A 22,500-nucleotide genomic window follows, 5' to 3' on the forward strand; every position below is an offset into this window, starting at 1 on the left:
TTGGCGGTTAAAAAAAATATATATATATATATCATTGAACTCAAACTAGTACATGAAAAAAGAACCCATTACAGTGAGCAGGTAAATAGTGAATATATAAAAAGAACCCATTATAGTGAACAGGTTAATGGAGAATATAAAAAGAAAAAGATATAATGAAGGTGTTAATGGAAATATGTGTAGCCTTTTCATTGAGTCTTAAGCCCAGGAAAATGTTTATATAATCCGAAAAAATCAACAAACCAAGGAAGGCAATCTACAGTGACCAGGGTTCGCATTCTCGTCGGTTATGGAAGCTCCCTAACACCTCTTCCTTAGCGATTTATTTTTTCCTATGGCAGGTTAATATACTTTGTTTATGAAGACTATGGCGGTATTGGAAAGATTAACACAAGAGTTCAGTAAGGTGTAATAAATAGACTAAATCGCCCAGGAAAAGGTGTTAGGTATCAGCGTGTATATTCAGGCTACCACCACACCATTTTACCCTTTTACCTCAAGGATCTCTCTCTCTCTCTCTCTCTCTCTCCAGACTATTTTATTAGACTTGGGGGAGACTTTTCGATATCGTGGGATTAGGAGGCCCCGTAGCACACCTTCCAGAGCGATTTATTTTGCAGAGTACATGTTAACATTCACTTGTATTATATTTACATTGGTTTTCATCAGTGACATTGAAAAAATAGTGATGTGTAATGTGAAAAATAAATCGCTAAGGAAAAATTGTTACGAACTCTCTGAACATTTTTACCAACTTGAATAACATCGTCTACAAGTAGCAAGAATACGACGTCAGAATAAGTAGCTGAATTATGGGTGTTAAGGTGAATTACAGGAAATGGTGTTGTGACTGTCTCTTATCCCGGGAAGGTGAAGGTGAGCGAGGACCAGGTGAGAGAGAGAGAGGGAGGAGGGGAGGAAGGAAAAGGAATCAGGAAAAAGGAAGGGTGAAAGGTAGTGTGTGTGTGTGTGTGTGTGTGTGTGTGTGTGTGTGTGTGTGTAAGAGAGAGAGAGAGAGTGAGGGAGTGAGGAAGGAGAGGAAGTGAAAGGTGACACACACACACACACACACACACACACACACACACACACACACACACACACACACACAGTAATGGGAAACTGAAGTCTGTGAGGAGCAGGAAGTGGAAGCGAGGAGGTGAAGGAGAGAGAGAGAGAGAGGTATACAGCATCCTAATCTAACCATACACGTATATCACCATCGTTCACCATACACTTACACCCTATCACCATCTTGCCTGTCACCTTCTTTACCTTTCTTCTCTGTCCTCTTCTCTTCACATTGAACTCTTGATTAAAAACAAAGAAAAGGAAAAGAGGGAGGTAAAGAGGGGGTGAAAGTGGGAGGGAGATGGGAGGGAGAGAGAGTGAGTGGAAGGTAGGAGGGAGGATGTTAAGCCACGACTCTCTCTCTCTCTCTCTCTCTCTCTCTCTTGTGCGTGGGAGCTGCAACACTAAAGATATATTGATTTTATTTTAACTTGGCCCAGATTAACGTCCTTCTGAATCTTATTTCATTTTCCTCTTGAAGCTTATTTCACTGGAGAGAAAGAAAAATATGCTTCGACTCTACCTCCTTTCCATAGCACTTCTTCATGACTAGCAACATAAACATATTCTCGCGTTAATCTGTTGTTACACCTCGGCGTTCAAGATGGGGCGATGGCAGTTTTAGGCCAAGGGAAAGACGATATTATTGGTTGGGAGAGTTTAGCACCAATCCTAAGTTATCTTGAAATTATTAAAACTACAGCTGATCTACACACGTTACTGGAAAGCTTATGGGAAAATATTAGGAGTTACTTTTTTTCCCTTAAAGCTGGCCCATTATATTACGAAAGACAGCCTAAAAACATCAAATTAATCACCAAATCTAGGTTATCCTGGAAATTATGAAAACTACAGCGGACCCACGCACAGCTGTGAAAATCTTATGAACACGTAATGCTGGGTGGGTGTTTCATGGCTACCCTCAAAATTTCAAAGCGTGCGTTAATATCAAGCAGGTGGGATGGCAGTTTGTTTTTTTTTAGCTAATACATCATCATCAACAATTTTTTTTAATGCAAGAAAGAAGGAACCAAAGGCCAGTTACTCGATCACGTTCCACACTTGCAAGTTTTGACGCAATTTAGCTGTGGCGAGACATTTTGAACTGGAGGGGTGACGTACAGCCTTCATCATCCTCTTCACTAGGCCTCTGCTAGGGTGAATAAAATCGTAGTGAAGGTGTTAAGCATTGAGCAGTAGCCATATCTTTAGTATGTGGACGCCTGGTGGTCTAGTGAGTTAAGGCACCCTAACGGGATTTTACCCGTAAAAGTTCAAATTCAAAATATGGTGGATGTTTATTGTTAGGCATAATACCGCTCAAGGCCGAGTAACTGGTCACCCTCACCTTAAATGGCTGAACTGAATATCCAAGCCCCAGGATCCTACGTTCTTAATGGGGTAGTATAGAATTAGATTAGGAAATTGCATCTGAAATCCAGTGACGTCTGTGTAGTTTATTCTTCCACCTACTAAACTTCAGAATGGACTCGTGCTGAAGGGGTAAAGGAAGGCTGTGTTTGGCCTCACGTGAATGAAATCGCCTGGAAGTAGCAAGAATAACACTGGAAAGTAGGTCACCGAATGGAAGGGATTAAGAAAGATATCGTCTTGTGCCACTCTCGTCTAGATTGCTTAAGTGCATGACTTTTACACATGTACAGTACATTTTTTTTTTTCCTGGTCTGAGTTGAACCCAAACAGATGTAATGTATACTGACAACGCAGACTTGACTATTTAGTATAGTTAATTCGCTGAGACTGATTATACATAGACGTAGAGGTAATAAGATTTATAATATTAAACTGAATATGTACGTAAAAATGGATGGATATATATATATATATATATATATATATATATATATATATATATATATATATATATATATATATATATATATATTGAATAAAAATAGGATTGATAACGCTGTATTCTGGTGAGTAGGTCAGGGGGGTGAAATGACCACATGGGTAGGGTTGGGTGGGGTGCTGACTAAAGGTGAATGGTGTTACACTCTATCCACTGTGTAGGGCGGGGCGGGTCTGTCCGGTTGGGGGGAGGGGAGGGGGAGGGGTCCAGCTTGGAGGGGAGGGAGAGAAGAAAGGAAAGGAGATGGGGGGAAGGGTTGGTCCAAATGGGAGTGGGAGAGGGATGGGAGGGGGAGGGGAGAATGGAAAGAAGGCGGGAGAGGGGAGTTCAGATGCGATTGGGAGGGGGAGAGAAGAAAGGAAAAGAGGGGGAAGGGGGGGTCCAGATTGGGGTGGAAGAGGGAGGGAAGGGGGAAAGAAGAAAAGAAAAGAGGGGGGGGAAGGGTGTGTCCAGATGGGGATGGGAGAGGGAGGGGAGGGGGAGAAGAAAGGAAAAGAGGTGGAAGGGTGGGTCCAGATGGAAGTTGGAAAGGGATGGGAGGGAGAGAAGATGAAGGTCAGAGGTGGGGGAGGCCGGAGTGTAAAGGAGTACAAAGGGAAGCAAACAGCAACTTACATATCGGTCTAATCAAGGCCGTTTGTTGTAGGGTACTCCGTAATTAAGGTAAGTAGTTTGAGTTGAAGACAAGGATAGAAATGCTGGAAGGAGGACGAGAGGTGGGAAGGGTAGGAAGAGGAGAAGGGGATGGGAAAGAGGAGGGGAGGGGAGACGAGAAGAAGGAGAGGGGAGGGAAGGGATTGGAGAGGAAAGGTGAGGGAGGAAGGACAAGGACTAAACAAGGGAGACATGGGTTTGGGGGAGGAGGGGGCAGGGCGAGGCCGGAGGGTGAGAGGAGAGGAAAGAAAAGAGGAGGATATCTGAGGGGAGGGGAGAGGAGAGGAGAGAAGGCAAATGAAGGAGAAAGGAGAGGAGGGGGAGGGGAGAGAGAGGAGAGGAAATGTAAGGAGTAGGAAGAGGCCATAGGGAGTGGGAGAGGAAGGAGTGATGAAAGAGAAATAAAGGGAGGAAAGAGTGTTGCCCCCTCTCGCATCCCCAGCAGGCAGGTGCTTAACAACTGTGTTCAACTTTCTAATACCCAAGTGAACTGGTATTCTCGGTCTTACATAATACTGTACACAACTGGTCATCACAGAAACTTCTGTGTTGCTTTCTCTATGATTGTGACCTCCAGTCTTGTAAGTGCAGTTTGCCTTGGCGTCGTAGAATAAACAGATCTTGATGTTGACATGTTAGCGTCGTAGAACAAACAGATCTTGATGTTGACTTGGCGTCGTAGAATAAACAGATCTTGATGTTGACTTGTTGGCTTCGTAGAACAAACAGATCTTGATGTTGACTTGGCGTCGTAGAATACACAGATCTTGATGTTGACTTGTTGGCTTCGTAGAACAAACAGATCTTGATGTTGACTTGTTCAGTTTTGTCTAGAAAGGATAACTTTATTCATTTTGCATATAAAGTCACTAGAATGAAGTAGATGTCTACATTAATGACTCTCGTGCAGTTGAAGGTATAAATGCAACCTTTATTTCTTCTTATCAGTTGGTAGCGGAAGAAGGGCAGTATATGTAACATATGGAAGTCTGGTATTCGCAATTATGTTGCCACCTTGAAGAAGGACATGAACGCTGGTATATAAGGCGCTGACCACTGAAGTATACCGCAGATTTCTATCCATCCATTGATCCATCATCCAGTGCTATACTTCACAATGGGGAGATAATGATACACTTGAAACAAATATATATTATGGTAAAGTCTTTGTGTGTGACGTTTTGTTATAAAGACGGATATAGTCACCATAGCGGACATTCCGGCGGTGGGTGGTGTATGAATGTAACTTCCACCTTGACGGTTCTGTAGGTGGTGGAGGTGAGGCGTAGGGGTGTGTTAGATACAATGGTGTGGTATTGGAGGGCCACACACAGGGCCACGGTGCCGCCCTAACGTTTGGCCATGGCACTGCATCCACGCTGACATGGAGGTCACACAAAATGACACCAAAATACGACACACAATAGGCGTTTTACATCCCCTCATCTGTTTATTGCTACATACGCTCTTTGTTGGGAAATGATTACTTTGATATTTCACTGGTCACTTGGGTAGCATATTGAGGCTGACGTTAACGCGATTTCATTCATCCGAGGGAGAATCAGCTCGACAGAAGGTTAACTACGAGCTCGCTTAAATTTGTGACCGACTGAAGGTGTGGTTCTTTGCATAAAAAACAAAAATAAATAAAAATCTCGTTCGTACTCATAACTCACGAAGACTTTCACTTTGTCCTCTGATGAAACACTATCCTGTGGTACGTGAATTCTGCTAAGAGGAACCTGTCGCCAGTAAATGTGAAAGCTGTCCTTGTTTTCGGATGTATTGAGAGAGAGAGAGAGAGAGAGAGAGAGAGAGAGAGAGAGAGAGAGAGCAGTCATTATTGTCACACATATTGACTTTCATGTAGGTGGGCTAAACTTTTCACACAAGATAGGATCCCTTGCACAATGCCCTCATATACCACTTCTGTCTTTGAGCACAGAAATCATGACTGTAGATTTGTGTGTGTGTGTGTGTGTGTGTGTGTGTGTGTGTGTGTGTGTGTGTGTGTGTGTGTGTAGATAGATAGGTAGATGGATATATAGAGATAAATACTCACACTTACGTACGTACATGCATACATTCGTACATAAAAACATACACTATAACCCGGAGGTTCTGTAGATGAAGAAACGAAATGATAGTGATGGTTCAATTGTTTCTGTTGTTGTTGTTGTTGTTGTTGTTGCCGCAAAGTGACTAGAAGATAGGAAGTGTGCCGCATAGTGACGAAGATAGGAAGTGTGCCGCATAGTGACGAAGATAGAAAGTGTGCTGCAAAGTGACTAGAAGATTGGAAGTGTGCTGCAAAGTGACTAGAAGATAGAAAGTGTGCTTCACTATAGGTCATTCATTTTAAGTTGGCAGTTTTCGTCCTATTGTAGCTTATTTCCCTTATATCAGTGGCAGAAGAAATATCCACTGCTTTACATCCTTCTTATGGCACTTCTTCGTGACTGGCATCATATTCTAGTGTTAATCTCTTGCTATAGCTCAGCATTTCAAGATGGAGAGATTGCAAATTTATGCTAAGTTAAAGTGAACAGGGCATATAGATTGGTTGAAGATGATTTAACAGTAATGGTAGTACCGGTATTGTAGTAGTAGTAGTAATAGTGGTGGTAACGATGGTAGTATTAGGTTCATCTGAAACTTGAACCCAGTGGACTGCAGAATGAAATTAGCCTTTTAATGCTGAACACCATTCTTTTTTGGGGCTTAGGAATGGGATTGAGGGACGCTTGTATAACTGGGCCGCTCCACTTTCTGGCCATATCGGTGCCACCACGTGAAGGCGTCGCTCACTACAAAACTTAAAAATAACATGTGGTTGTATACTTTTTTCACTCTACCTAAAATCTCCATCTCTCCATCATGAATGCTGAGTTGGAGCAGTAGATTAACACTAGAATTTGATGCTAGTCACGAAGAAGTGTGGACAGTCTGGGGAGCCGTAATGCTGTCTTTTTCCCTCACAGAGCTACGTGAAAGGAGTAAAATGACAAAAATCTGGGCCAAGTTAAGGTGAAAGAACTATAGTGGTATGGATAAGTGTGTTGAGAATTGTCAGGATAAATGGCACGAGGCATGGACTTGAGGCTGGCAAGGACGACCACTGTTGTAAAAACTGAATGTGGTGGTGCTGGACACTGAGGTTGTTGCTGTACACCTACACCACACTATGCCACAATACATCACACCACGCCATACCATACTATACCGCATAACCATACCACACCACACCTCACCACACCACATAACACCACATTTTGACACAGTATAATAAGTACGCCACACCAAACCACACCACACTGGACTGTACCATACCATACAGCACCACACCACACTGTGCCACATTAAATTACACCGTAGCATACTGTACTGCACAACACCACAGTATGGCACACCACATCACACCATTTCTTCGACACCACACCACACCACACCACACGATCTCATAAGGACACCACAGCTTAGTATCCACACTAGTTCTTTACAAGTTAATTAAATCACTTATAACACCAACACGACCACAAAACTGAGGTCCGTTAACGAAATCAGGAGAACGTTATAAGGGTTGAGTCAGCACGGGAAAAACCCTCTACCGAAAAAAAAAAAAAATGGAGAGAAAAAATGTGTTGTGAAGGTTAGGTTGCGTTGGTGGTCGGTCAGTTCTTGTTACTCCTTCTGTTCCCTTCACCAACACATAATGACGGCTTTCGGGAATAGTACTATTTTTGCTTAGCTATTAACGGTATAACACTACACTTTACTGCCCCATAATACACTACCCTGCACTGCACTGCAGTACACAACGCTACACTACACTACACTACACTACACTACACTACACTACAAGCACGAGACGACACGACACGAGACGAGACGACACTATAATACACTACCCTACTCTGCACTGCACTGCAGTACACAGTACAACACTACACTACACCACAGTACACCACCCTACCCTACCGTGCCATACTTACCCTACACTACACTACACTAACTGTGCATCACACTACGCCACATTACACTACATTACACTACTCTACATTAATACCTATCACACTACAGTATTGTACACTGCACCATACTACACAATACTGTACCTCAGCCAGTACCCATCATCCAGTCCAGTATTGACTCACCAGGAGTGTAGGGGGGTGAGGCTAGGCTACATAATACACACATTTTGTACACTACAGTTCTTTTCTCTTAATTTGGCACAGATTTTCGTCTTTTGGCAGCTTATTACGCGTAGCTCAGTGGCAGAAAAAGACATTACTACGGCTCTGCATCCTTTCCATAGCACTTCTTTGTGACTAGTATCGTATTCTAGTGTTAATCTGTTGTCATTAAGCATTCAAGGTGGAGAGATGGCAATTCTAGGCCAAGATAAAATGAATAGAGTAGCCCAACGGACAGACAGTTGTTAATTATACGGTTACCACCCAACGCAGCAAATAGTTTACTAGAATACAGGAAATCCTTTGTCTCCTCGCTCATTGTAGTCACCTTTAAGCAGCACTACATCTAATGAGTGGATGACGGGCGTCCTGACCATTATTATTATTGTTATTATTATTATTATTATTATTGTTATTATTATTATTCATGGGGCGACATAGTATTGGATGATGATGATGATGGATTATTATTATTATTATTATTATTATTATTATTATTATTATTATTGGTAGTAGTAGTAGTAGTAGTAGTAGCAGTAGTCGTAGTAGTAGTAGTAATAGTATAAAATCAACTACAGAAATTATGCTGCTGCTGATAATGATGAAGACGACGACGATGATGCTAATTTTGATGTGTGTGTTTCCCATTTCAGGTTAGCATTGAGCCGAGTGACGCAGCGGAGAGTGTGTTGAATGTGAAGAAGGATGGTGAACCCCCCGGCCCAGCACAGGCGGCCTTCCTGGACCTGGTGCCTGGTGAGTAGACACACACACACACACACACACACACACACACTCTCTCTCTCTCTCTCTCTCTCTCTCTCTCTCTCTCGTGCTATCCATTTATGCTGCGTCTGCCAGTAGTGTCAGTCCTTTTCCTAACATTCAAGTCTTACAATCTCACAGAGTCCTCGCAGTCTGTATGATCTGTGTATCTGTATTTCTAGCGGCCCAGAGTTTTCTTTTTTCTTTTTCTTTTTTTAGTACGTAATTAGAAAGTAGAAAAACTGAACAATATTAAGTATATGAATAACACGACACCTCTGTATTCAGTGCTTGAGAGAGAGAGAGAGAGAGAGAGAGAGAGAGAGTGAGAGAGCTTTAGATGGTGCATGCATTGTGTGTAACTAACGTACCTCAACACTATGCATTGTTTGGTGTGTGTGTGTGTGTGTGTGTGTGTGTGTGTGAGAGAGAGAGAGAGGGAGAGAGAGAGAGATTCTCCACTATGGCTGTACGCTTGGTTGTGTGAGGTGTGCGTGTGTGTATGTGTGCGTGACAAGGTAAGTGTGTGTGGATGCAGGTGACCGAGATGGCTATTGTGTGTTGCAGGAGAGAGAGAGAGAGAGAGAGAGAGAGAGAGAGAGAGAGAGAGAGAGAGAGAGAACTTAATCAGAAGGTCTTCATTTAATCGATTACGTTCAATGGATGTTCAGTTAATTTTCCTGTATCTTCAGATCTTGTGTTGATTAGTGTGATTTTCAGTGTAAATATTGTGTAGATGGACATAAATGAGACACGGGGACTTTGAATTATTATTATTATTATTATTACAGTATTATTATTATTTTGATGCAGCATTTACGCCTACAAAAAAAACTTGTGCTAAAGAACTAATGATGATGATGATGATAATAGCAACGGTAGTAGTGGTAGTAATCATCATTCATTTTAACGAGGCGGATCTTTTCATTCATTTTCACCTTATTTCTCCAAGCTCAGAGACAGAATGAGGAAGCAATACGATTTAATAATTCTTTCCATGGAGATGCTTCGTGACTAGCATCATATTCTACTGTCCACCTCTTGTTACAGCATAGTATTCAATATGGAGAGATGGTAATTTTAGGCCTAGTTAAAGTGAATGGAGTATAGTTAAATGCTAGGTATACGGTATTCACTTTAACTTGGCCTAAATTTGCCATCTGTCCACCTTGAATGGTGAGCTGTAACAAAAAATTAACACTAGAATTTGGTGCTAATCACGAAAAAGTGCTATGGTAGAGATGTATTCATAGTCGTGTCTTTTTCTCTCACTAACAAAGCATTTAGACATCACTCTTGTTCTTCTTGGAGATATAAAGCTGGTTTACAAGAGAGAGCAGATTTTTTTTTTTTTCTGACTCTTGGTGACTGGCCACATAATCACCGTATTTTCAGTGCTTTTAGATATTTTGTAACAACTCTCCCTCAGCGATTTATTCTGCATGTTACATCTCCACAGTCACGAATATGTTACTTTAATATCGACATAGTTTTCACCAGTAAATACAAAACGTTACTGAGATGCGCTGTACAGAATAGATCGTTAAAGAAGAGGTGTTGCGAAATATTCAAAGCTAGTATACAGCCCAAAGCCACAAATTATTATCAAAGCTGCCACTGTTATATTCTCACAGACAAAATTGGATGATAACAATACGGTACGAGAAATAAGCTGAAAAACAATGAAGATCTCGTAGTTAAAATGAATGATGTATATTTGCCTTGTTAAAATGAATGATGTATATTTGTAGTACTTCCCTCTCAGGTCGGGCATACAACATCACAGTAGAAACGGTGAGTCAAGACAAGATCTCCGTGCCCACCACCGCGCAGTACCGCACCATCCCACTCTCGCCGCGCAACATCACCTTCGACACCAGGACCCTCACCTCAGATTCCTTCACCGTCAGATGGGAGGCGCCCAAGGGAAAAGGGTAAGTACGTCTGCAAAATTCCGTAACTCCTCTTCCTTAGCGATTTACTCTGCTAATTACAACCTGACTGGCCTCTTGTATGTTATTTATGTAGGGTAAATGCTCCTTCTTATATAGTCTGAGATCATTGTCTGGTATTCTAAGCGATTTTGAAGATTTCGTGACGTCTCCTCCTTAATGATTTATTCCTTACACATGACAACCTTCAACACCAAGGCCCTTACCCCAGACTCCTTGACCGTGCGATTGGAGACACCCAAGGGAAAAGGCTAAGTCTGTCTGTCTATCTTTTGCCAGACGGCTTAATCCTGTAAGGGGTGGCCACAAGCAGATCGCCACCACGTCACAATGTCCTCTACAGTTTGATTGCCCTCCCTCCACCTCAAATACCCTCCCTCATATACCTCTCAATTTCATTCCTCCGTCTCATCCGTGGTCACCCCTCTTCTCTTCCCCTCCACCTCTCACATACACTCTTCAGGTCAGTCTCTCAATCCCCTTCCTCTCCACATGGCCAGAGGGTAAGTACACCTTCTTATACATCACAGCATTAGGGTCATTTGCATACTGGAGAGATGCCTTCACGTGTAGGCACCAATATAACCGAGCGGTGGAGCTGCCCGGCTATACGAATGTTCCTCAATCTCCTCCCTAACCCCTGAAATGGGGATAATGGATAACAGAGGAAAGGCAACTCTGACTTTCACTACACTGGGTACATCATGCCTCTCCGCTGTCTGGTTATACACTCGATCCTCAGCTTTCCTCCCATCTCCCCAAAGGAGGATGGTGGAGTGCAGCAGGAGAGACACTTCAGCCTGCAGCCCACTGAGTCCACGTTTCATATGAACGAGGGATTAAAACCACTACTCCTGTGACAGTAAATACGTGGCCGTCTTGCATACCACGCTGCACCATCCTCTATTATGCTTTTATATTGTTTCATCGCCCACGTAGTTTGCATCACTATCATGTAACTGGCTACTGAGGTGAAGTATGCAAAGTGAACCGCTAAGCAAGAGGTGTTACGATATATCCAGTCACTCAGGAATACCACCTAGAGAGAGAGAGAGAGAGATTAGTAAGATCGTCTGGTCTTTTGTTCTTTTTTATTATCATGTGATTTGTTTATTGGTTATTAACTTATTTATTCCTGCGAGTTATTGATTCCTTGTTTGTAAGGCCTTTTTTTTATCTGTCGGTATCTTCTCTCTGTCTGTCTGTCTGTCTCTCTCTCTCTCTCTCTCTCTCTCTCTCTCTTTCGTATTGTGATTGGATAGTGTAATAGGACCTCTCTCTCTCTCTCTCTCTCTCTCTCATATTGTGATTTGATAGTGTAACGGGAGAAAAAATACTGGGGAAGTTACTGAATAATTTCGTAAAGGGTAAGGGTAAGATGATTATGAAGGAGCAGAAAAGACTGAAGGAGAGAGAGAGAGAGAGAGAGAGAGAGAGAGAGAGAGAGAGAGAGAGAGAGAGATTTCAACTCGACAGTAGATACCCAGCCACGCCTCTCTAGTTGTCATGTCCTGCCGTCAATTTACTCGTCCATCACACACACACACACACACACATGCAGTTGCGTTGGAGAAAGCCGTGTAGAAGCCCTGGTTGTTGGTAGTGCTAACAGTGAAACCAAATCTCTTCTGGACTTTCTTTAGGTTTACTCTCGCCTTAGGGACGAACTGAAGGAATTACACCCTTAACTCCTTCAGTCCGGCGACTTTATTGTGTTAACCATAGTTCCTTTTCTGTAATTTGGAGATTTTTGTCATTTTCAATCGCTTGCCCGTTCTTCAGTGGCAGGATAAGACAGTTGTTCTTGGTGTTCGGTAATATCGATCTTTGTCGACGAGCAAATCCATCAACCACAGGCAAGCAACAGCCTCTGCGGGGCCGTCCCGTGCTGTGAACCAGTGTTTCCCTGTGGCCTTGCTGAGGAAGGGTTTGGAGGTTTGCATTCTGGATGGATGCCGCATTTGCGTCCCTGCACCCAGTTAACATTGGCACCACAGCAGGCTTCACATCACCCTGTTATCAGGTTAAATCCGGCATGGTAAATGGTTTCCTAGGTTACAGGAAATCATTAGGCTTGTCACCACTCAGTGTAGAGCCACCTGAAGCGGAAAGGAGAGTAACAAAAAGTGACAGCAAGGATGAGAGAGATGGCAAAAGAGGAGGACTGGCACTGGAAAAAATGATAAAGGTGAAGAAAAAAATACGCAGAACTACATCAGCTACGTCAAATGAGTGGATGATGAGCGTTCCCACCTATCAACGGAGTAAGACAGTACTGCGACTATGCCAACATTCCGTAATACCTCTTTGTGAGTAGCTTCAAATTCTATTGTTAGGGCGGCCCCACGCTAAGGCCGGAACCAGACTTATGCTGATGCGAATTGTCAGAGTGTGTACGTTAGGAGCAATGCTGGAATAAGAACACCTGGCTTCACTGGGTAATATCCTGCCCAATCTATTTCTCACTTTTAGACATAATGCAGGTAACAGTGAAAATAAGTATGGTTCCGGCCTTGGTGTGGCGCCGCCCTTAGTCTATGAATCTTGATTGTAACTACACGGCATTTAAAGACAACAATATTACAGCTAATTAAAATGAACATAGTGTACCTCCAGATGATTATATTAAAGTCAGGAGGGACATTTTGTACAGAGGGAGTAATTGAGGCTTGTATTATCCATCCATCCACCCCCATCCCCCTCGTTCAAGAAATATCCCCTGACTGAATAAAAATCACCTCGAAATATCAAGAAAATTCACCACCACCAAACAACAAACAGCCATCCCCTCCATCATTATCACCACCGCCACCATCATCACCAATATCAGCACCACAAGTCACTGCATCACCTTCATCACGTTCATCATAACCATCGCCCCTGTGTACTCGTATATCATTAAACCGTCATCGAAAGAGAGAGAGAGAGAGAGAGAGGCTTAAGGGTGTATTGTGACGTCATCATGAACCCCTTCCCCCTCCCTACCCCCCTTTCCCCCCCTTCCCTACCACCATTCCTGCCTCACAATAACACCAGATGCGTCTTTACTGCTCTCTCTCTCTCTCTCTCTCTCTCTCTCTCTCTCAAATTAAATATTATGACTCAGGACAATTTTTTTTTTTTTTTTTTTTTTTTTTTTTTTTTTTTGCGAAGGCAGGTGAATGAGGAAAGGAGGCAAGAGGTGAAGGTGGAAGGGATACGTTAAAGCGGGGGAGGAGGTCAGGGAGGAAAGACCAGACAGATGGAGAGATGGAGGGAGAGGATGGAGGAGGACAGAGACGGAAAGAAGGGGGGTGAGATTACACAGGATTACACACAGGATTACACAGGAAAGCAAACAGCAACAGACCTTATGGTCCTTTCGAGGCTGCTTGTTAGAGAAAACTATGACTACAAGATCTAACTCTACATGTTGAAGGATAAGGATAGGAAAGCAAGAAGGCTCCCCCCACCACCAAACCCTCCAGGAAAAAGTGAGAAAAACCACCATGCAGCATGGAAAAACTGACATGGAAATTTTATAGGAAACATTGGAAAGGAAAAGTCACATTCTATAATACTTTATCTATAAGCTACCCGATAGAGTAACCTGAAAGAGAAAGTAAACAAATAAAATAATAGTTACGGCATGACATTATAAACCAGTTACATTGAGTTAATGGGAAGTCTGTGGACATAACGTGGAAGCTACACACTGCATAGTGTGGATGTTTAGGGGTGGTGCAGCAGCCTTGCCTGGCGCTTTTAAGGTAGGCAGCAGTCAATCAGGCCCTAGCTCCGTTTGCTCCACTGAGACAAGGAACTCTCCCATGTGGGACAAGTACACAAGTTTCATCCTGAAGCAGTGACCCCTGGTACATTAAAAAAATCCCGATGGTGGTCACTTGACTAACAGGGACCCTCAGTGATCCACAGCCCATCACAGGTCAAAAGTAAGAGTAGTGACCGTTAACTCAGGGTTATCTGTGCAGCTCCTAATCTGTGCTTATATTGCTTTCTTTGCGCTGGGGAGACTGAAAAGTATATAGGACGGGTGTCTCAGATATAAAGGGACTGCACAGTGCACAGTGTGGATGTGCAATGCACAGAGTGGATGTTTAGGGGTGGTGCGGCAACCTTCCCTGGCGCTTTTTAGGTAGGCAGCAGTCAATCAGGCAATAGCTCCGTTCACTCCACTGAGACAAGGAACTCTCCCATGTGGGACAGTACACAAGTTTCATCCTGAAGCAGTGACCCCTGGTACATTAAAAAAATCCCGATGGTGGTCACTTGACTAACAGGGACCCTCAGTGATCCACAGCCCATCACAGGTCGAAAGTAAGAGTAGTGACCGTTAACTCAGGGTTATCTGTGCAGATCCTAATCTGTGCTTATATTGCTTTGTTTGCACCGAATAAATTGGAAATGTATAATATCGTGACGCAACACTATGTACGGGTACATTGTTTACGGGGTGTCTTGTAGACTAAGGGGGCATGAACTTACATGTACCGTAGCTATAAAAGCAAGTTATTCGGACAGAAAAAGAGTCAGCTGAGGATTTTCATGCAAATACTTGTCTAATTTGTTTTTGAATGTCTCAATTGAGATACTGTTCACGGTATCTGAGGGTAATCTGTTCCAGATATTTACAACTCTATTAAAGAAGAAGTATTTTGCTTCATGGGATTGGAATCGTTTTCCCATGATTTTGCAGCCATTACTTCTGGTTTGACTCGACCGGTCTATATCAAAATATTTATTCATGTCTAAGTTGTCATATCCCTTCATGATTTTGAAAACTTCAATAAGGTCCCCTCTTAACCTGCGCTTCGTTAGGCTAAATAATTTAAGTTCTTCAAGGCGTTCCTCATATGGTTTGTTTCTAAGTCGTGGTACCATTTTTGTGATTCTTCGCTGAATTTTCTCTAATTTTTCAATGTCCTTTCTGTAGTACGGAGACCAGAATTGCACACAATACTCAAGATGGGGGCGCACTAGCGAGTTGTACAAGGCAAGTATGACTTTTTCCGATTTAAACTCGAAAGTTCTTCCAATAAAACCCACTAGCTTGTTTGCAATTTTTACCGCATCGGTACACTGCTTGCTTGGTTTTAGGTCATTTGATATTATCACACCAAGATCCTTTTCACTGTCTGTACTTGATAACTGAATATTGTTCATTTTGTAATTTGCATGGACATTGTTACTTCCAATATGAAGTACTTTACATTTTTCTGTGTTGAATTTCATTTGCCATTTTTCTGCCCAGCTTGCTAAAGTATTAAGGTCATTTTGTAACTGCTGCCACTGTAATTTTGAAGTGACTTTACTGGTTATTTTAGTATCATCTGCAAATTTGGATACTTTACAATTTAGACCCTCATCAATGTCATTTATATAGATAATAAAAAGTATCGGTCCAAGTACTGAGCCTTGGGGAACGCCGCTGATCACATTACGCCATTTGGATTCCTTTCCGTTTATCACAACTCGCTGTTTTCGGTCTGACAGCCAGTCTTGTAACCATTTTAGCGTCTTTCCTTTTATTCCATGTGCTTCTATTTTTCTCATGAGACGCTTGTGAGGGACAGTGTCAAATGCTTTCTGAAAGTCGAGGTAAATTATATCTACTGCTCTTGAGTCATCGTATGATTTGTAAACATCATGGAAGAAGTCCAGTAAGTTAGTTAAGCATGAACGACGATGTCTGAATCCATGTTGCGAGTCTTTAATTATATTATTTTCTTCTAGATAATTAACTATTTTATCTCTTATGATTTTTTCCATTAACTTGCACACTACTGATGTTAAGCTGATTGGTCTGTAATTTCCTGGGTGCGACTCATTTCCTTTTTTGAAAATTGGTGTTACATTTGCTAGTTTCCATTCGTGTGGAACTTTCCCAGTACTTAATGACTTATTGACTAAGACAGAGAGTGGCAGCAGTAACTCATGTTTTGCTTCTTTGAGAATTCTCGGTGATATTTTATCGGGGCCAGGGGTTTTGTTTATGTCCGTACTATTTATGGCTGAAAGGATATCATTATTATGGATAGCATAGTTACTAAGGACTGTGCTATTTGCTTGGTTTGTGGGTAACAGTAGGTTTCTGGTGGTGTTTTCTACTGTAAAAACAGACGCAAAGTAATCGTTAAGAATGTTTGCCATTTCGACCTCATTTTCAGTGTGTCTGCCATTGTTTGTTTCTAGAGGACCTATTGATGTAGTCATAACCTTTTTCTTTCTAATGTAACTGTAAAATTCTTTAGGATTTGATTTGCACGTATTAGCAATGTGGATCTCCAGTGCTCTTTTGCTTTGTTTAATAAGTCTTTTCGATGTGCGGCGTAGATTATCGTATTGTAATTTATCATCATTATTTTGTGTAGCTTTATATTTATGGTATGCCTGTTTTTTGGCTATTAAGTTACTTTTTATTTCACTGGACCACCACTTTGGTTTACTATTTCCAGCTGGACGTCTGTTACGTAGTGGCACACATGACTTTACCACTTCATTAAATTTTTCGGTGAATATTTCCCATGCTTGGTTTATGTCATCGGTTTCAGACATTTGATTCCAATCTGCAGTTGCAAGTAGCGCTCTGAGCCTGTTGAAATTAGCTCTACGATAATCTGGGACCTTTTCTTTGCTCTCCGTTTCTTTTACTTTTTCAGTAGTAATATTAAACTGTATAGTTCGATGATCACTGGAACTAAACTCAGGTCCTATTTCAACGTTGTTGACTAGGTTATCATTTGTAGTCAAGATGATGTCTAGGATATTGTTTCCTCTCGTTGGGTATTCTACGTGTTGGGAAAGGGCGCTTTCCTGAAGATTCGTATAAAGCTCTTGTCCTGAGTGTGCTGTCAGTGGTTCACCCCACTTTGTTACCGGTAGATTAAAGTCTCCAAAAATTACGCTATCCTCTTGACAACAAATTTCCGCAATTTGATCATAAAGTTTTTCATCTGTCTCAGTTGACTGTGCTGGCGGACGATAGATGAGACATATATTTATTTTGTGTGAATTAATACTTAGCTGAACATAACTGGCATCTATGTTGGTAATACTGGGTTTGGATAGCACAAGGGGATGGAGACTAGTTTTCACATATAGTAAAACACCGCCACCAGCTCGATGTGGTCGCTCACAGCTGAAAATATTGTACCCTGTTAGTGAGTATTCCGCTAGAAAGTCACGGTCAGATGTGTTAATCCAGGACTCTGTGATGCCAATGATGTCATAATTTTCTAGGTAAATTAGAGATTCTAAATCCTCAAACTTGTTACGTAGACTACGTGCGTTAGCATAGCAGACTCTAATTCCGTTCCGAACAGTTGGTGATCTGACTTTGTGGGTATTTACGTTAAGGTTACTGTTCCTGGACGTGCCGCGTTTTTTGATCTGAAGAGGGCAACATTATCGTGTAGAGATGGTGAAAGAGAGATGTGGGGAAGGAGGGTGGGAGAGAGAAAGGAAGATGGAGGGAGGAAAAGGAAGAGCTATGGAACGAAGGAGAGAAATAGAGAGAGAAAAGGGTATAAACAGTAAAGACAGAAAAATGCTGTATACTCGCAGATGAAGAGAGAGAGAGAGAGAGAGAGAGAGAGAGAGAGAAAAGTGAAAACGGTAAGGGGAAAAACAGAGGAAAGAGGTGAAGGGAGGAAGGGAAAAGAAGGTTAGGGAAGAAAGAAGCGAAATGACGAGAGATGGAGAGTGTAAAGGTAGTGAGGAGGGAAGATAGACACTCGTAGATAGAAAAATAGATGGAGAGAGAGAGAGAGAGAGAGAGAGAGAGAGAGAGAGAGAGGGTAAAGCAAATAAAGGAAAATAAAAAATGAGAGGTGGAGAGGGTAAAAGAGCGTGAAAAAGAAAAATAATGACTAATAGAAAACGGTGTGGAGGGTGTGTGGTGGGAAGGGTTAACAGGGGTGACTCATCTTCTTTCTTTACCAACACACTCACTCCACGATGCTGGGCCGGATGTGTCTTTAATGCTCATATACTGCCTGGTTCTTATATTACCCTTCCCAGTTCTTGTGTTTTGAGGGGACGGCACACTCAGCGTCGCCAGATGGTACCCTACGTTATTTTTTGTACTTTCCCTAACGCTCTCTATGTTCTGTAGTGTCTGTGCTTTATTTCCACTGATTGTGTGGTTGATTATACTCTTTTTACTCCTTTTTCTTTCTGACTTGGCCTAAATTTTCCATCTCTACATCCTGAATGCTGAGTTGTAGTACGAATGGTGCTAGTCACGAAGAAATGCTATGAAAAGGATGTAGTGCCTCAGTATTGTCTTTTTCTTCCACCGAGCTACGTGAAATAAGCTGCAAAAGGACGAAAACCTGGGCAAAGTTTACACGAGAAAAAATGAATGTCATGAAGGTACCTAAATATCCGCATTCCACACCAGCAGACTGAGCCGTCCCTGCAACACACAAGTGACAGGAGGGTGCAATTTATGTACCACCCTCTACTGTGATTATATTTATTTTAGTCTTTTAAGTTTGGTTGGCTTGTATAAATTCTTGAATATACATGTCAACCCTTCAACTTTTAAATGATATTCTCTCAGTTATATATTCTTATTTTGATATGGTACTGTATTCGTTCGTAACACCTTTTCCTTAGCGATTTATTACACCTGTTATACCTGAATATTGTCTTTTATGTTATGTGTATGTTCTTAGTACGGACATGGTTGCCGTTATTACACTACACAAGGTTATTCTTGTGTAAAGTGGAGAATAAATTGCTGAGGAAGAGGTATTACGACATATCCGGGATCTCTTGGAACATGGTCGTTAACCCAATTTGCTTTAGGTATGGCAGAATCTCACAGTGAAAGGGTTAAGGACGGAATTTCCAACCTTAAGGAGGGCCCACACCATCCACTCACTCAGTGTAGTGCATACACCTTAGTGCTGCCTAGGGGTGACTCTACTCTGTGGGGTTAATGGTTTCGTGTACTCAGTGAAACCATTTGCTACGTTGGGTGGTAACCATGTACCCACTAAATGGGCGCCTGGTGGTCTAAAGTCGCTTCTGGCCTTTGGTTCCTTCTTCCTTGCATACAAAATTAAACAAACAGATAATTATAAGCCATGTTAGAATCCAAGGCGAGACTGGGTTTAGGAAGGTGCTGAAGATTACTCCAGTTTATTTATTTATTTATTTTCATTTGTATTTTAACTTGGCGGAAAGTTTCGTCCTTTTGCAGCTTATTTCCCTTACCTCAGTGACAGAATAAGACAATACTATGGCTCTACTACATCCCTTCCTTGGCACTTCTTCGTGACTAGCACCTAATTCTAATATTAATCACTTGTTATAGCACAGCACTGGAGAAGGCGAGATGGCAGTTTTACGCCTGAAGTGAACAGAGTATAGAAGATCAATAAATATACAGTGAATACATGGAAATCTCTTCAATACCGTACAGTGAAAATACCAATACCTCCTTTATCACCACACATCCTTTTTTTTTTAGTCGCACTGTACTCTTTTCACTTTAACTTGGCCTATAATTGTCCTCTCTTTGTCTTCAGTGTTGAGTTTTAACTATAGATTAATACTGGAATATCGTGCTAGTAGCGAAGAAGTGCTATGGAAGGTTGCAGAGCCGCAGCAGTGCCTTTTTCTGCCATTCAGTTAACGTTAAATGAGTTGCTTAAGAACGAAACTATGGGCCAAGTTAAGGTGAAAAAACTATATTTCCACGATTTTATTTTCCTTATGGGAGTTAACCTGTTCATTAAGGTGGTGTATTTTTAGTTTAATCACCTAACACCAAGCGAATTTGTTCAGCGATTTGTTCAACTCAGGTAGTGAAGAAGGGCAGTGAAATGGCGGGGGACAGGGCGACATGGAGGCGATTTGTTTATGGCCACCTCTCACGGGATTAAGGCGTCCGGCAATAGATAGATAGATAGTGAAGATGTTGATTAAGGCTACACCTGACCCATCCAGTTCGAAAAGTGTGTCCAAGGCTGAAGAAGGTTATGACGAAGCAGTAAGGGATGACAAAGGAGATGGTCGGTCTGAAGGAGTTAATAGGCTGGTAATACGTCATGGTAGTGAAGGTGGTAATTGCATGGCATGAGAGTGTTCAGTCTGGCGTAAATATCTTGCTGGGTTCCTGGATGTGGTTTGTATATTATTCTTGTTAAATTAGCTGATTTTATTCACCGTAGGGCAGACGTCTGGCACTAATAGGGTTACTGAAGCCTTTATAATGATGATCTCCAGTGTGAAAACTCTCTCAAACGTAAATAAAATCGTCCAGTGGTAGCAGGTACAATAATAGGAAAGTCCTTGACGTAAACGTAGTGTGCTCAGACTGTTGATGGATGAGTGTTGAGTGAGCACCTGACGGACACAGGACGCGTGAGCCATGGGCTAATAAAATACCGTTGCACCTCCATCACCTGCATTCATATTAAAATACTGTGGTATACACACACATACACACACACACACACACACACACACACACACATATATATATATATATATATATATATATTGAAACTGAACGGTGGAACTGGCCGGTTGTACATGCGTGCCTCATCTCCCTCACTGTCCCCCAAAGAAGGATGGTACGCTGCACGAGCAAGGCAGCTTCATCCTGTAGTCCGTTGACTTCACATACAGATGAACCTGGGGCAACGAACGATAAGTTTATTCCTGCTGCCTCCACGGTTTTATTCACTGTAAGGGATAGTCGTCTTTGTAACAAAGGGTCAGTCCCTAGCTGAAGAAATCGTCTGTAAGGTAAAGGAGTTCTTTTCTAATCTCTTTTTTACCGGTGGCCACTCCTGAGCTGAAGGAAAGTGTCTGGTGGAGCAAGAATGAAATGTATCAGTACGTCATTGGATTGAAGAGGTTGATTTATTTGAAGGGCTTGGTGGATGAGTATATCCATGCAGTTCACACGGCGAAAACTTGTGTGTGTGTGTGAGAGAGAGAGGGGGGGGGGTGAGCATGGGTGTGTGCGTGTGGGCGGGAATGTGGTGAGACGGACAAAGGAAGGTGGGGGATGGGGGGGGGTAGGATGATGTGTGGTCCAGCACCCTTTCCACCTTCCCTATCCACCCACCCCACCCACCACCAACCCACCACACACATCTACCCACTACCAACCCACCTCACACATCACTACCAACCCACCACACACATCTACCCACTACCAACCCACCTCACACATCACTACCAACCCACCTCACACATCTACCCGCTACCAACCCACCTCACACATCTACCCGCTACCAACCCACCTCACACATCACTACCAACCCACCTCACACATCCACCCACCACCAACCCACCTCACACATCTACCCACTACCAACCCACCTCACACATCCACCCACCACCAACCCACCTCACACATTCACCCACTACCAACCCACCTCACACATCCACCCACCACCAACCCACCTCACACATCTACCCACCACCAACCCACCTCACACATCACTACCAACCCACCTCACACATCACCACCAACCCACCTCACACATCCACCCACTACCAACCCACCTCACACATCCACCCACTACCAACCCACCTCACACATCACCACCAACCCACCTCACACATCCACCCACTACCAACCCACCTCACACATCCACCCACTACCAACCCACCTCACACATCACTACCAACCCACCTCACACATCCACCCACCACCAACCCACCTCACACATCCACCCACTACCTACCCACCTCACACATCCACCCACTACCTACCCACCTCACACATCACCACCAACCCACCTCACACATCCACCCACTACCTACCCACCTCACACATCACTACCTACCCACCTCACACATCACTACCAACCCACCTCACACATCCACCCACTACCTACCCACCTCACACATCACTACCTACCCACCTCACACATCACTACCAACCCACCTCACACATCACCACCAACCCACCTCACACATCACCACCAACCCACCTCACACATCACCACCAACCCACCTCACACAT

The 22,500-nt window shown here is 42.8% G+C and overlaps 1 protein-coding gene across 1 annotated transcript in view; it reads left to right on the forward strand.

Moving 5' to 3' along the window:
* Positions 1-22,500, forward strand: part of Ptp10D (Protein tyrosine phosphatase 10D) — a 159,455-nt gene that overhangs the window by 23,783 nt on the left and 113,172 nt on the right. The window contains exons 5-6 of the mRNA XM_080266339.1: positions 8,445-8,547; positions 10,322-10,490. Coding sequence (XP_080122465.1) covers positions 8,445-8,547; positions 10,322-10,490 — 272 coding nt within the window. The remainder of the gene's footprint in view (positions 1-8,444; positions 8,548-10,321; positions 10,491-22,500) is intronic.

This window comes from Coenobita brevimanus, chromosome 20 (assembly GCF_032717465.1).
Source record: "Coenobita brevimanus isolate Jiangsu-jjx chromosome 20, ASM3271746v2, whole genome shotgun sequence".
Lineage (NCBI taxonomy): Eukaryota > Metazoa > Arthropoda > Malacostraca > Decapoda > Coenobitidae > Coenobita > Coenobita brevimanus.